General features: G+C 39.1%; 1 protein-coding gene across 3 annotated transcripts in view; it reads right to left on the bottom strand.

Moving 5' to 3' along the window:
• Positions 1 to 15,800, bottom strand: part of LOC134349531 (mitogen-activated protein kinase kinase kinase kinase 4) — a 277,027-nt gene that overhangs the window by 51,247 nt on the left and 209,980 nt on the right. For all 3 annotated transcript variants that reach the window (XM_063054000.1, XM_063054002.1, XM_063054001.1), the window contains 5 exons: positions 15,604 to 15,658; positions 10,819 to 10,897; positions 8,624 to 8,799; positions 4,059 to 4,131; positions 2,280 to 2,490 (listed from right to left, as the gene is read on the bottom strand). In XM_063054000.1, the coding sequence (XP_062910070.1) occupies positions 2,280 to 2,490; positions 4,059 to 4,131; positions 8,624 to 8,799; positions 10,819 to 10,897; positions 15,604 to 15,658 (594 nt within the window). The remainder of the gene's footprint in view (positions 1 to 2,279; positions 2,491 to 4,058; positions 4,132 to 8,623; positions 8,800 to 10,818; positions 10,898 to 15,603; positions 15,659 to 15,800) is intronic.

Raw genomic sequence — 15,800 nt, 5'->3', positions numbered from 1 at the left:
CCTCCTTTACCAGGTGGTCCCAAAAACTACTGACGTGGCACAGTAGTTTTGTGCTGCAGTCAGTCAGCCATTGCAAATTGCAAATGCAGTGTTCTGCTAATGCTGATTTCTCCAGGTAACCCAAACAGATACACCTCCTGAACTCTTGGATGCAGGTTTCCATCATCTGCCTATACACGCTGCTCCGCATTCATAGGGAATCCTGTAAACGTCAGACGACCCGAGACCCAGGTCATCTTTAACCCACATAAGCTGGGATTTGAGCTTCCTCACTGGTTTGTGGATGGTATTAATGTGGCACTGCTTCAGGATCCTATTGATCCTTCCAGAAACCGTGGAAATATAGGGAAGACAGGCAGTAGTAATAGGTTCTTCCTCATTGTTAAAGATGTCCTGGCTTCTCTGTTGGCCCTTTTAAGGGCCCAATTGATTTCCATCACCTTGTAGCCATTCTGTAAGAACATCGTTTGTAATCATCTTATTTCCTCAGAGAGACTCTTCGGGTCCAAAATAGATTTTGCACGATAGCCTTAGACACGGTCTCTATCAGAAACCCACTCACACGGACTTGTACCTCAACAATAATAGGCACCATCATGCATCCCAATGTAGAGTGCTTCTTTCCACTTTGATTAACCATGCAAAAACTATTTGTGTTCCTATGCCACGCCATGATGCAACCAATTAGGATACTGTGCATCTATAGAAGTATGGCAAGAATACTGGTGACATACTGAATCTACGCTAACTAAACAAGAAAGTAGAGATACTGTCATGCCTTCTTTGTGATGGCATTTATGTGTTGGTCCCAGGACAGATCCCTCTGATGTCAACACCCACCTTCTCCACATCTGATCTCCTAATGAAAACTGTCTCATGGACTACCAGATTCTTCTCCCTGTAGTGAATAAACAGCTCTTTGGTTTTGCTGATGTTGAGTGAGAGGTTGTTGTTATGGAACCATACTACCAGATCTTCAATCTCCCTCTTATATACCAATTCATCACCACCTTTGTTTCTGCCAACGAGTGGCATCAGACTTAAATACAGCATTGGAACTCTACTTAGCCACACAACTTTGTTGATTAACATTGCACAGATTAAATATCCTCTTCAATAGACAAACTATTCAAAAAAATAGCACTGAATATGCTTAGGAAAAACTAGATTACAACCATCAGTTAACTTTGGTTACTGCCACAATGTGCTTGACAGAAATATGAAAGGTATTGCAATATCTAGTATTTCTAACAAATCTTTATCCAAACTACATTCTACTGGACTATGCTGACCATTGCAATAGTTACAAACACAACCGCCCTTGTATCCATGCTCTTCTGCTGCAAAACATCAGTTTGCTCTAATATAGAGTTTAGCAGCATCCTTCTTTCTTAGTCAAGGATCCAAGACTCAGTGGCTTCAACAGAAACTGAGAGGCAAAGGGGAAGATAAGTTGCTTTTCTTAAGAAAATGATCTTCAGCTTAAATATATCCATTAACAAGAATTTTTATATTTGAGTTTAAGATGTAAATAAGATTGAAAGCAGAAGGAGAAAATTTACAAGGATGTTACCGGGTCTAGAGGACTTGATTATATCAAAAGATTGAATAGATTAGTTCTTGGAACGTAGACGAGTGAGAGGAGATTAAAAAGAGGTATACAAAATTATGAGGGTTATAGATAGGGTAAATGTAAGCAGGCTTTTTCCACTGAGGTGGGGTGGGACTACAACTAGATGGTCATGGGTTAAGTGTGAAAAGTGAAAAGTTTAAGGGGAACATGAGGGAAAACTTCTTCACTCCGAGGGTTGTGGGAGAGCAGAACGAGCGCCAGCGCAAGTGGTGCATGCAAACTCAATTTCAATCTTGAAGAGAAGTTTGGACAGGTACATGGATAGGAGGGGCGCAGAGGGCTGTGGTCCCGGTGGAGGGTGATGGGAGTAGGCAGTTCAAGTGGCTCGGCACTGACTAGATAGGCTGAAGGGCTTGTTTCCATGTTTATTTTTCATAACTTTAAACTTTCCCCAATATTAGAAACATTAAAAATCTTTTAAAATCAAAGACGGTTTCCAGGTCCACAAAGCACTACACTCAGGCCTACTGCCTGGGTGTTAGAAGCATTCTGGGAGCAGAGCCTGCTTAATGAGTCCTTGCATTACGAAAGGCCAGCAAAGTAGATCTTTCAGTTAAGTGTGGGCAGCAGCAAACTATGAGAAATCGTTCCAGGCAGGAGAACTCAACCACAAAAGCTAACCAAGTAAATTTTGGGAAAGAAATACCTCTTCAAGTCGTCGCCTTTGTTCTTTCTGTTGCTCAATGCGTTTTTGACGCTCTGCGAGGAGCTGTCTTTTATACTCCTCCTGTTCTCGGAGCTGCTGTTCTTGAAGGAGTTGCTGCCTGCGCATTGCCTCAGAACGCTCCTTGTTCTCCTGTTGCAATCTCAGGAAGTCACGGCGAAGAGTTGATTCTCCAGGCACATTAACAATCGAACTAATGAACAAACAAAAAAAAATTCTCTCAGTGTTTCTCACACAGAGATAAGTCTAGGAACTTTAAATGTGGAAATACAGGTGCAAGTAGAAGTAGATATTGTTCAGATCAGTCTCATGAATTGAATGCCTTTAATATGGATAAGTGCTAAAATGTGTGATTGGTTAGGGGAAATTCCAAGTACTTATACATCAGAGATTAGACTTTCTACAGCTCCAGAACATGAGATATTCTTTAAAAATCTTATAAAAAATTTAACTTCAAACTAGTAACACTTCATTACCTTGTACATTTAAATATTAACTAATCATGGCGTCTTTTCTTTAACAATATGGAATTAACTAAATTAACTGAGATGGTTAAGCAGCAGAGAGCCAAGGTGAAGCAACACAATTTAGTAAAATAAAACAAGAAACACAAAATACTCAGGAGGTCAGGCAACATCTGTGGGAAGGGAAACAGAGCAACATTTCAGGACAATGCTCATTTGGAGCCCTTGAGATCAACCTGAAATGCTACCTTGTTCCTTGTTGAGAGATGCTGCCTGACTTCTTGAGCATTTCTATTTTTAGTTCAGATTTCCAACAACCATAGGTATGTAAATACAACTCAGAAAAGCATTGATTTAGGTGTCAAGTTTCTTTATTCATCTGTCACAGATACACAATAATTTTGCAGAGACTTTCCAAAATCCACTGCTTTTCACTTCACTCAGAAAACTCGACAACTGCAAATGAATTGGTTTTAATGACACCCACAGATTTGTGTGGAACAGACAGATACAATCTGTCAAATAGTCAGATTTGACAGATCACTTACGTTTATAAAGAACTTTTACACAAAATTAATGTGGAAAAATTCTTAATTTCTCTTACTTCAATAATTAGCTCAAATGTTTTAGAGTTTACAATCTCACTACTAAACAGGGAAGTATATACACTTGTTACTTTATGCATCAGGACTTCTTACAACTCGAATTTATAAACTTTCATTAAATTTTAATATTGGTGTTTACACTTCTCTCTCTTGTGGATGATCACATTAGTTTGTGAAGAGGTACTTGACTACATACAAGAAACACAGACTCTTCCAGACTCTTCAGCAGAAGCGAAAGACCATTTGCCACAGGAGGTCTATTCTTATATTCATTCTCTGTACAAGCTTTCAGCCCTGTTTCTGCTAACTTGCATTTAAGTTAATATTGAAGACTTTTCTTGTCAAATTTTCACACATTTCTGCTCTGTGCCACCAGAGGGAGGCAGAGAATAGATAACAGGCTTTGAGGAAATATGCACCTGGGTAACAGACAGATTGGATCTATAGTAGATCTATCGAACACTGCTTGCCCATTCTCATAACTGGAGAATCATGTAATTAAGAAACTTTCTTTAAACAAAGCACAGAAGTTTAATGGTAAGTGAATACAAGCATAAAAACTGAATTAGGTGCTATCTAAAAGCAAATAAAACTATGTTCATTTGGGCTTCTTGAAACAATGATTAAAATCGTTTGGAAGACTCCTTCTAACCTCCAGATCAAAAGAGGATAATTTATCAAAATACCGTTACCTTGGCTCTCCCTCTTGTTCTGGCAATTCCTCCTCCTCTTCTTCACTCCCACTGTATTCATATTCTGTTTCATCTAAATCAAAATAAACATTAGGCATGTTAACAACATCCAAGTCTTCAGAAAGTCATCTGCCTTCTCTAGACAGCAGGAAGGAAATACGATTATTCATGGAAGGAAAAGGCATCACTTCCCAAATAATATTCTGATCATATACTATCATGTGCATAACTGAGAAGCTGGTGCAGGGAGCAGGGATTCAAGTTCTTGGTTCATTGGGATCTCTTCTGGGATAGGGTGACCTGTACAAAAGAGATGGGTTGCACCTGAACTTGAGGGGCCACAAATTTCCTGACCGGGAGATTTGCAAATGAAACTCAGGAGGATTTAAACTTGAGTGGCAGGGGGATGAGGCCCTGAGCAGTACAGTGGTGGTTGAGAAACTGGGGGATAATACCAGAATCAATGACAGCAAATTTACCGCAGTCAGCAGGATAGATAGTACAAGTAAAGGTGAGGAAAGACCATTGGTATAAACTCTTGTATTGAAACAAGAGGCTTAACAAGAAAAGTGGATGAACTCGGGCACAATTTGCTCTGAAAACGGATTATTACAGCCATCGCTGAGGGAAGGGCAAGATTGGAAGCTCATTGTTCCAGGATACAGATGCTACAGGCATGACAGAGGTGTAGGTAAGAGAGGAAGAGGGGATAAAAGAGGGCATAACAATGGTTATATGAGGATATTGTTGAGAGATCATTCAGTGAGGCCTTTGGGTGGAAATTAAAAACAAGGATATCATCCTTCTGATGGGATTGTATAATAGATCGTCCAATAGTCAGCAGGAATTAGAAATGATTTGTAGAGAAACAGCAGCCAAATGTAAACAAAAGAGTGGAATATTTTAATTTCACTAATACAGGCTGGGCCTTTCACCGCACAAGGGCTTGGATGGAGTGGAATTTGTGAAATGTGTCCAAGAAGGCTTCCTTCATCAATACATAAAGGAACCTACTTGAGAGGGTGCAACACTAGACTTCCTCCGGTGGAATGAAGTAGGGTAAGTGGTGGAATGTCTGTTGACAAGAACTTTAGGTTCTGTGACCACAATTGTATCAGCTTTAAAATAGGTACAAAGAAGTATAGTTCACAGGTTAAGGACCTGAAATCGACCAGTGCAAATTTAGGAGCCATTAATACAGCAGCTAGCAGAGGTTCAGTGAGTAAGATTGCTTGCATGTAAGGGAGCATGTGCCAAGTAGGAGGTCTTTAAAACTGTGGTGCCAAGGGCTCATGGCCTGCATGTTCCTGTTAAGTTAGGGCAAGGTTGACAGATTTCAGGAAGCCTGTTTGATGAGTGATATTAAGCCCTAGTTAAGAAAAAGATGTGTATATATTACACAGAAGGAGTTGGGAATTGGCATGGCACTTCATGCTTACAATAGTTCAGGAATGCACTCAAGAGAAGCTAGGATATGAAAGGAATTGGCAGGCAAGGGGAGGGGAAATCAAGAGAATACATCGGAATATCAAGAGTAAAAGGGTGACTAGGGAGAGAAAAGGTCCACTTAAAGACCAACATGGCCGTCAGCGTTTGAAAACAAGGGAAACTGGTGATACTTTTAAAATGAGTATTCTCTTCAGTTTATCCTGTGAGGAAACAGACAAAGCAGGGGAAATGGGTGGTCTGCATATAAATATAGAAAGGAGGTACTGAAGGCCTCAAAGTATTTAAGGTAGATAAACTCAAAGGCCTGGCCTAGTGCATTTGCAGACCTTGTGGAAAGCTAGAGAAGAAATTGCAGAGGCCATTGCAGAGCTGTTTCCTTCTTCTCTGGCTAGAGATGAGATTCCAGAGGATTGCGAAGTGGCTAATGTGCTACAATTCTTTTAAAAAGGGTAGCAAAAACAAACTATGAAACCACATGTCAGTGAGTCTGATATTGGTGGTGGGTAAGTTATTGGAGAGGATTCTCAGGGACAGGATCTCCCAATATTTGGAGAGACAAGGTCTGATTCAGATCAGTCAGCACAGCTTTGTGTGTGGAAAGTCATGGCTGGCAAATGTCAGAGTTCAAGAAGCAACTGAATGTGTCGATGTTTTCTATATGGACTTTAACAGGGCCTTTGACAAGCTCTCTCATGGCAGGCTGATCTGGAAGGTTAGATCACATAACATTCACAGCAGATTGTGGGCTGGGCTCATAACTGCAGAGGTTTATGATCTGAGACCGGAGGCCTGTGACGAGTGGGGTGTCATAGGGATCAATGCTGGAGCCATTGCTGTTTGCAATTTATACAAATAATTTGGATGTGAACGTGCAAGGCATGATTACAAATTCTGTGGACCATACTAAAAATAGGCTTATCTATCATATAGAGGGATACAAGATTCCCTGTTATTTTTGATCAGGGCTAAGGACTGGCAAATGGCTTTCAATCCAGTTCAATGTAAGGTAGTGCATTTTGGAAGATCAAACCAGGCTAGGATTTTTTTTCATAAGTGAATGGTAGGGCTCTGTGGAGTGTTATGAAATAGAGGAAGCTAGCAGTGCAAGTTTGCTGAAAGCAGCAGCAGGTGGTGAAGGTGACATTTGTTACACAAGTATACAGCAGCCACAGAGTACCGAGAATGGGAGGTGGGACATTGTGTTGCAGTTAAGGTATCAATGAAGCAGCACTTGGAGAATTATGTATAGTGTTATTAGCAGGTGTGATTAAACTGAAAAAGTGCAGAGAAGATTTACCTAGATGTTGCCTAAACTTGGGGGCCCCAAGTTACAAGGGCTGACCCGATAGCAGTATTCAAGATCATGAGGGGCAGACACAGATTCCTTTCCCCAGGAGCAGAGGGTGCTAAAAACCATAGGGCATAGGTTTTAGATCAGAGGTGAAACATTTAAAAGTAATCGGGGGCAAATTCTTCACACAAAGGGAGCTGCATATTTGGAATGAGCTCTGTGGAATGAGGTGGGCACATCAGCAACATACAAAAGCCATCTAGATAAGTACATGGATAGGAGAGGCTTAGAGGACCATGGGTCAAATGTGGCAGATGGGACTAGCTTGTTAAGTGATAGACAGCATGGACAAGTTGGGCCAAAGTCCTGTATCCATGCTGTACCACACCCAAAACAAGCCTTCTGATCCATCAGAGCTATGCAGGTAGAAAAACTATCCAAACAGATTCAATGCTCCTAGCCTACATAAACTGCTTTCATCATCTATTCAAGCAGTGCACTTCAGATCAGGAATCTTTGACAATCACCAGCAACTTTTGGCCTTGATATTAGACATGATTCAAAGAATAAAAGCACATTTATGATCAAAGAATGTATAAACTATACACCTTGAGGTTTGTCTGCTTACAAGCAGCCACACAGCTAGAAACCAGAATAACCCAATTTTTAAAAAGACCAAAAACCACTGTGCAGTGAAAGAGGGAGAAAAAAACAAATCATACAAACAACAGAAGCAAGCCAACGGCGTTCTGAACCAGACTGAGTTTTCATATCCATTCCCAGAGCAGCCAGAGTAATCCCAAACCTCGGTTCCTGTACATCAGACCAGTGGGACAAAAACATATGGCAACTGGATCAGTTCACAGCCTTGGTGCTGCGGAGAAAGGAATTAACATTCCTGGGAGAACGAGCGAAATCAGGCCAACCCTCCCCTCCATTCCTGGCACTCAGGCTTCCAGTCTATCTGTGCCGGCATTTAAATTGTACAAGCACCAGGAAGTGCCTCGCTCTAGGACCCGGACTCCGGCACCACAATATGCTTCGACTGCCTAGCCCAAAGCCATTCTCAATCTCACCAAGCCTGCTCAGCAAATAGATACTGATTCATACTTAACTATAATGCCAACTTAAATGTAAGGAATAGCTAGTTCCTTAATGGCTTTAAGCTTGGATTACTGAGAAAAGTAGCATAATAAATAAAAGCAACACACATCAAAGTTGCTGGTGAACGCAGCAGGCCAGGCAGCAGCTCTAGGAAGAGGTACAGTCGACGTTTCAGGCCGAGACCCTTCATCAGGACAGGGTTTCGGCCTGAAACGGCGACTGTACCTCTTCCTAGAGATGCTGCCTGGCCTGCTGCGTTCACCAGCAACTTTGATGTGTGTTGCTTGAATATCCAGCATCTGCAGAATTCCTGTTGTTTGCGATAATAAATAAAATTTAGGATGGAGATTTTAAAATAGGATGGAGACTTTACAATACAGATGTTCAAGGAGAATTTGAGTGAAAAGGAAGAATTAAATCATGTACAGTTTAGAGAGGCTTGCCAAGTGATGATGAGAATAACCTTGTTTTAGTTTCTACTGTTGCATGCTTTAACATGAGACGATAAATTTATTCAATCAATAATTGGAAATCCTCAAACTTAATTATGGATTTTGAACTTGTATTCCATTTTATGGAAGGAATTTCATAACATGCATGCAAACAAAGTTGAAAACCTTGGTCTGATCAAATAGGAATTAATATTCCAAAGTGTAATATTATTTACCAATTTTTATTATCTAAACATCTTTTGTAATTGCATAAACATTGCACCACACACCTTTTTCTCCTCTCTTCTTCCTTGTCCTGTCAATATGATCTTTCAACTGAATGCGAACTTGCCGTTCATTGGGCTGGTCACGGATAAATGGATGTTTTAGCAGGTGTTCAGTTGAAGGTCGCAGCATGTAGTTCTTCACCAAACAGCTTTCAATAAAGCTAAAAAATTTCTTTGACCTGTAAATATATACATAAAAAGTAAGCTTTATTGAAATGGGCAAGTAAAGATCTGCAATTTAATTTGAGTCAAAGATCAAGATATGGTCATTCAGAATGCTTGATGAGGCACCAGATTTTACCCTTATCAGTTGAAATGACTATTCAGAGTTTTTAACTGGCACTTAAGCTTCAACATTAAATGATGAATTATTTCGATACAAAGCAAGTATTCAGTTTATATAATAGAGGCAGTCAAGCATGTATTCATATCAAATGTATTATTTCACATCTGCAGGAAACCACAAAAAGTCTGTGTATATTTTCTGAGGGGACGCACAACACAATTAGACTCTTGCATGCTTGCAGTACAATGATTTAATAGCAACGTACACATAGATCTATCCCACATTTCAATAAAGTGTCATGTTGTTAAAGAAATTAGTTTATTTCCAATAGATTCATGTTCTAGCATTAATCTTGAGGTCTCTGAAAACAAGAGCAACCCCAATATTTGGTAAAGTTAAGAGCAATTAACAAGCTCTGTACTGGAAATTTAACTGAAAATAATTTGTTAAAATTTCTAAGTAGTATCTAATAACAAATGTTTAGAATACTTACAATTATAATACACTTTTTAGTAGATTTAGAATATTTCATTAAAAAATGTGACCATTTGCCTCATGAACGATGAATATTTATTCAGAGTTTCTGAAATTTTATTTGGCATGGTCAATAACATTGTGATCCATAGGAAACCAACTAACAAGACCAAGGTATATAGCCTCTGAATAGAGTGATTTAGAAGAACATAAGGATGGGTTGAATTAATGCAGATTTTTCTAAAAACAATTAATTTTTTATTTAAATAAAGACAAAAACAATTACAAACTAGTTAAACGTAGCTGATGAAAATAGTGGTGATAAAGGATGCAATTTCTAAAGTTTAGAATAAGTCATTTTTTTTGCATGGAAAAAGGGAAACTAAATGTAATATTCCAATTCAGTGCATTCATAGTAGTGCCACACAATTTAAGTGAAAAATATGGAAATACCAGAGGCTACATCATGAAGCAATTGGATTCGAGTATGTCCAGAGAAAATAATAGATTCCAAATGTAAAATTGATAACTTCTATTCAAGCTCTAAGGTTTCTTGAAGCTGAAATTAGATATAAAGATGATACTGAGGATCATAGCAAATGAGTGGATAATTTTGGATCAAACACTTGTATAAATACAGCTGTAGAATGTTTTTGGAATATAATATGAAGAGGTTGACATTGCTCTTATGTACAGTCAAAGGGGGAGTTGAAGAGAACCTCCATGAAGCATATTGGACATTAAGAAGCATGCATAAGATGAAATCTGAATGACACTTTTCCTGCAAGACCAAGGCATGCATTGCATAACTAAATCTGAGATTTCAGTTTGTTACCTATGTATTTATTTGGCTAAACCAGTCACACAGCACAGAAGAAAATTACTAATGAACTGCAAGAGTAACGAACATCTTGAATAATCTATTTGATTATCTTCTTGGATCAACAGCATAAACATAACTCAAAATTGAGCTCAATGTTGGTTGGGTGAATTAATAAGGAAGGATAAAATTGAATGAATGAGTAGCTGTTTCTCAACACTTGGTTTTACACAGAGTTTCAAAATTCCTGTTTACTGTTAAATGATATACAACACATGATACAAAAAAAGCATGGTTATGGATATTCACAAGACCATAGAAATGGTCTTTTTCTATCTACCACTGGAATATTAGAAAAAACATGAAAATAACAAGATGAGAAAATAAAAGTAAAAAGAAATAAACCATTTACAAGTCATAAAAAACTGAGGTTGCACTGATCATGAATCAACTAAGTCAGCCATTTGAATTAGACTTGTGCTGAGTTCCTTCTCACTCAGGAGAGAGTTTCATCACTGAACCAGTCATTTGACTACCATTATGGGAAATGATGCACTGAGAAGGCTGTGAAGCAAATAACACGTGCAAACTTTACCCCATGATTCAAAAAGTACTAACCATTTCTTGGACTTTAAACGTGGAGGTGGATTCCTAGGAATGAGGAAGAGTGCTCTCATTGGGTGCATGTCACAAAGGGCTAAAAGTGAAAACATACAATAACAATTGTCAATGCTGTGTCATTGCTAACTAAATGAAAACACAGGATTCATTAAATTTCAATCATTTAAGTCAACCTTTCCCAACCCCCTTCTATCATCCAATTCAAATTGAATTAAGGCACAAAAATCACAATGAAACCACATATTGTCCAAGAACAATCTTCATTTTCTTAGTTATGTAAGGGGGTTTCAATTTTTATGTTACTGCAGAGGCCAATTAAAATGGCGTCTGTTATGTTAATCTGGGGAATGCGGCTTTGTTGTGTTAAGCGCTGAGAAAGTTTGTGCTAGCAGCTTGTTTTGGTTTAGAGTGTGATAAGAAATACGTTATTAACCAATTGGGATAGTTGTTATGTTCTTGGTGTATTTGAAGATACTGTATGCACGGGGTTTTGGGGCAGAAGGCGGGAGAGCGAGACAGAGGATGGACGAGGTGCTGTGAGTCCGCTAATGGGGTCGGACCCCGAGCAGGACATTCGGTGAGGAGACGGAGACGGACTCGTGTGGAGCGTCTGGTCGACCACCGTTGTTGGTCCCAGGCGGCCGGTCGAGGTGGTCCGAGGGGGTCGCAGGGTGAAGAAGAAGGTCCTTGAGCTCCAACGGCTTTTGTGCATGAAGAGATTGAACTTTGATAAGTGTGGCGCCTTTTATTTTCCTTTTATATTTTATTCTCTTTTAATTATATAGTTCCAGTAATATTTATAAACTGTATATCATTTAATTGCATCTGGTGTATTGTCTGTTATTTGGGCGGGGTGGGGTACCTCACACAGCATCCACACAAACTAATTACCCAGTTTGGCGGGGCCGAGGCTGTTTCCCTAGACGACAGCGAGCCGAGCGACCCTGAGGGTGGCCAGGGGGGGTCTACAGTTATTTAAAAATAATTTTAGTCCTGTAGTGCACAAAAATGTTTCCTAGTGAGAGCCAGTTTTATAATGCACAGCTGTGATGCTTAACCAGGTGATTCTTTTACTGCCCTGTCAGGAACAGTCACCTGCCTCTTTCCATCCCGTTCACCACTTCCTGTACTTCCTCCTTTACTGCCAATGACTTAAGATGCAAGAACTCCAATGAGAATGTTTTTTTAAATTTGAATAATCCAATCAAAATATCAGGAATCTAATCTAACAAAAGGATCCAGATCAACTGAGAAAGTCGCAGATGGAATTTAACTCAGGTAAGTGCAAGTCGTGCACTTTGGGAAGTTAAACCTAGACATTCAAAGCAATGGCAGGGCCCTTGGGAAGGTTAGGAAATGGAGATACATTGGGATACAAGTACAAAGTTTCCTGGAAGTGGAGACACAGTTCGGCAGGGTGGTGAAGGTAAATGGTATGCTTGCCTTTGTTAGCCAAGGTATTGCGTATAGGAGTTCAATGTCAAGATAGATCTGTACAAGACATTGGTGAGACCTCATCTGAACTGGCTGCCCAGCTACATTCATCATCATCATCATCGTGTCATATAACATAGGCGACTATGGTCTCCATGACCAGAATTATTCTTCCAAGTTTTTCTATAGAAGTAGCTTGCCATTGCCGCCTTCTGGGCTGTTTTACAAGACGGGACAACACCAGCCATGATCAATAAATACTCTTCAGAGATTGTCTGCCTGGCGTCAGTGGTTGCATAACCAGGACTTGTGATATGCCACAGTTGTTCATACGACGATCCACCCACCACCTGCTCCCATGGCTTCACTGTGACCCTAATCGGGGGCCAAGCGGGTGCTACATCTTGTCCAAGGGCTATTGGAGGGGAGGAATGCCTTACACCTCCTTTGGGAGAGACATATATCCACCCCACTGCCCACCAGCTCTATTAAGAATGCAATTAAGCTAAATAAGGCACTGAAAAAAAAATCACAAGGATGTTCCCAGGACTGGACAGTACGTTATAAGGATGGGCCGAGACTGATGAGGTTTATAAGATCACGAGGGGCAAAGACAAAGTGGATATCCTGGAACATTCTTCCCCAAGATAATGGAATCCAAAATGAGAGTGCATAGGTTTAAGGGTGGGGGGGGGGGGAAGAGATTTTAAAAGGGGATCAAAAGGGCAAGTTTCTCAACGGAGGATGAATATTTGCAAAAAGCTGCCAAAGAAAGTGATAGAGGTAGATATAATTTACAATACTTTTAAGACATTGGAGAGGTACCTAGGTAGGAAAGATTTAGAAGGATATGTGCAAATGCATGTAAACAAAGTTATCTGAGATAAGCACCTTGGTCAGCATGAGCAGGTTAAGCCAAAGACTTTGTTTCTATGCTGTAAAACTCTGACTATGACCAAGAGTCACCGGGACACTGTGAAGCCCAGCTCATGCTGTGCATAGTTTCAGTCCCGGAGCTTCTTCATTTGAACGGCCCCATCAACAAATTAAGTTATCTAACCACAAAAGATTAGAAAGCTAATACAATTAGCTGGCCCACAATCTGTTGAGCGGCAGCAAATCTGATGGGACAGAACAAGACCCTGCAGAGTAGCAAGGCAGCAAGCATGGAGAGCCTAGGCAGGCAGCCAAACTGGACCGAAGCAGAACTCTCAGGGCTGTGACAGTGGTGTGTGCAGGCAGACCAGATGGGCTATTTCATAAATTGAATGAGGTCCCTAAACGGCATGTTATCAAATGAAAGAGGCAGAGTTACTGCTTGTGAAAAAGCAAATGTAATTTTGAGCGTGCATTAGCTGGTATGCTCAATTTACATTATTCCCTTCAAAAATGGCCAAATGTCATCATCACAATAATTATAAATATTAGAAAATAGAAATATAGTCAGATCCCCTTTATACAGATTACAAATGATTCGGTATACAACTGGCGATTGCATTCCTTCAAGAAAGGAACAGAACAGCCTGTGTGCAAGATATACTTTAGCCTGTTTATTTTTTTAAACTCTTGCCAGTTGTATAAAAAAGTGTTAAGAAATCTAAATTTAGGCATTGAGGGTTATTCACACTCTTTCCAGGGGGAAGGCAACAAATTATAGTCTTGCACAGATTCAGCAATGTAATCTGATGGAAATTAGGTTGCTATATCAAGTGGAGTACAATGAATCATTCATTATGCTGATTACTTCTTTCTGTCACAATTAAGCATATACTGTTATAAAATAAAGCACTGCTATTAAGCATGTAGAAGGTATACTTCCATTATTAAAACAAATGATGAGAAAAATTATACTGAAGGCATTCAGCAGGTCAATGTCTCTGACTTAGTTTCTGTTTCCACAGAAGCTGCCTGTTCTGCTGAGTGTTTCCAGCATCATAATTTTATTACAAATTTCCAGCATCTACTATTAAAATTTTCAAATAATTTTGTAGATCTGGACTGAAAGTAGAGTTAGAATGAAAATATAATCAACCACAACCATGCTCAGGTAAGACAGCACATTTTTAACATTACAGTTGCAAGAGCATGTCAACACATCCGAGCTATTGTAGCCATAAATACATCATCTATCACACTGTCTTGAACGGTTTTTACTTTCTACTGAACCATTCAAAACCCTTTCATCTACTGATCAGACTTTGTGAAAAGTTGTTCCAGACTTCCGTCTTACTTGCTCCTTCCACCATTTACTGAATATATCTTTGCTTGAGTATTATCTTTTTTTGCAACAAATGCTTCTTCAGATTTATATCATCAATACCCATTTAAGGGTCTTATACTGCAATAACGTCACATCTAAACTACTATAACAAGAGACCACCTGCTTTTGCCTTCAATTCTCTTCACTTCTAATTTGAAAGAGTCTTGTGATTCAGCAAATAAAAACAGATCATAAAGGAGTAATACAATCAGTTTTAGTGTAATATTTTCTGACTAATATTTAACTTGCTTCTCAATAAGACATTGTTTGCTATGCTAATGATAGATCCACGTCATTTGACATTTTAATAGATGAATTAATCATGAAACCCCTTCCAGTTCATTATTTGCTCTTTCCCTACCATCAATATTGCACTTGTAACATGCATTTTCCTTCATCATTGAATAATACTTGAGCATATTCAATATACCCAATCAGCTCATGTTCAACTCCTTTGGTACCTATTTCTACTTGTGTGCCCCCCCCCCACCCTTCTATCATTGGTTAATCACTTACAAATTTGTATTGAGCTTGAAACATAAAAGGCATTCCAACTTAGTAACTCCATCTCCTGCTACCCTGGCATCATCTAATTTCTTTCAGCCAAAACTAGTGTGTTTTGATTCAACAGCAACATTTATTAGCATCATTAAAAATCCAAGTACAATATACCATATGTTAAATTGTATGAAAACTCATGCAGGTACAATGCACTTAAATCTTCTTTTCACCCTTTCACCATCTGCACCCCCAATCTCCAACTCCCTTCCACCCACCCACAATAACATCTCTTGCTCTCAATTGCACAAATGAGATAAAGAGAAAATGATAATGTAATATCGAAACAACACATCTTAGGCCTACTTCATATAAGCAACTAACATTGGCATCTGTTTGCCTGCATACAATTCACAAAACACTGCTTTGAAAAAATCCCGTAGCTCAATTTAGAATTCACGCAGGAAGATAAGACTTCATCATGTTAGGCTAGCACAATTTCATTTTGACACTTTAAATAAAATAACAACATTTTAATCAAAAAAGTTCACCATATAAACATATGTTACAAGTTTCAGAGTATTACTTACGAGGTGCTCCTTCTGCCATTTCAATGGCTGTGATGCCTAATGACCATAAGTCACTCTGTATGAAAATGAGACATTAGCTGTCAACTTTTACTTCTAAATTTATGACAAAATAATATCATACAATTGATGGACATGTTAAAATTAATGTCCAATGTACAATATAATTCAAGAGGTATATATTATTTCCGTGAATACAC

The sequence above is a fragment of the Mobula hypostoma genome, chromosome 7 (genome assembly GCF_963921235.1).
Source record: "Mobula hypostoma chromosome 7, sMobHyp1.1, whole genome shotgun sequence".
NCBI classification, from domain to species: Eukaryota; Metazoa; Chordata; class Chondrichthyes; order Myliobatiformes; family Myliobatidae; genus Mobula; species Mobula hypostoma.
The sequence above is the reverse complement of the archived record's forward strand: the minus strand, read 5'-3'. Positions and strand labels throughout refer to the sequence as shown.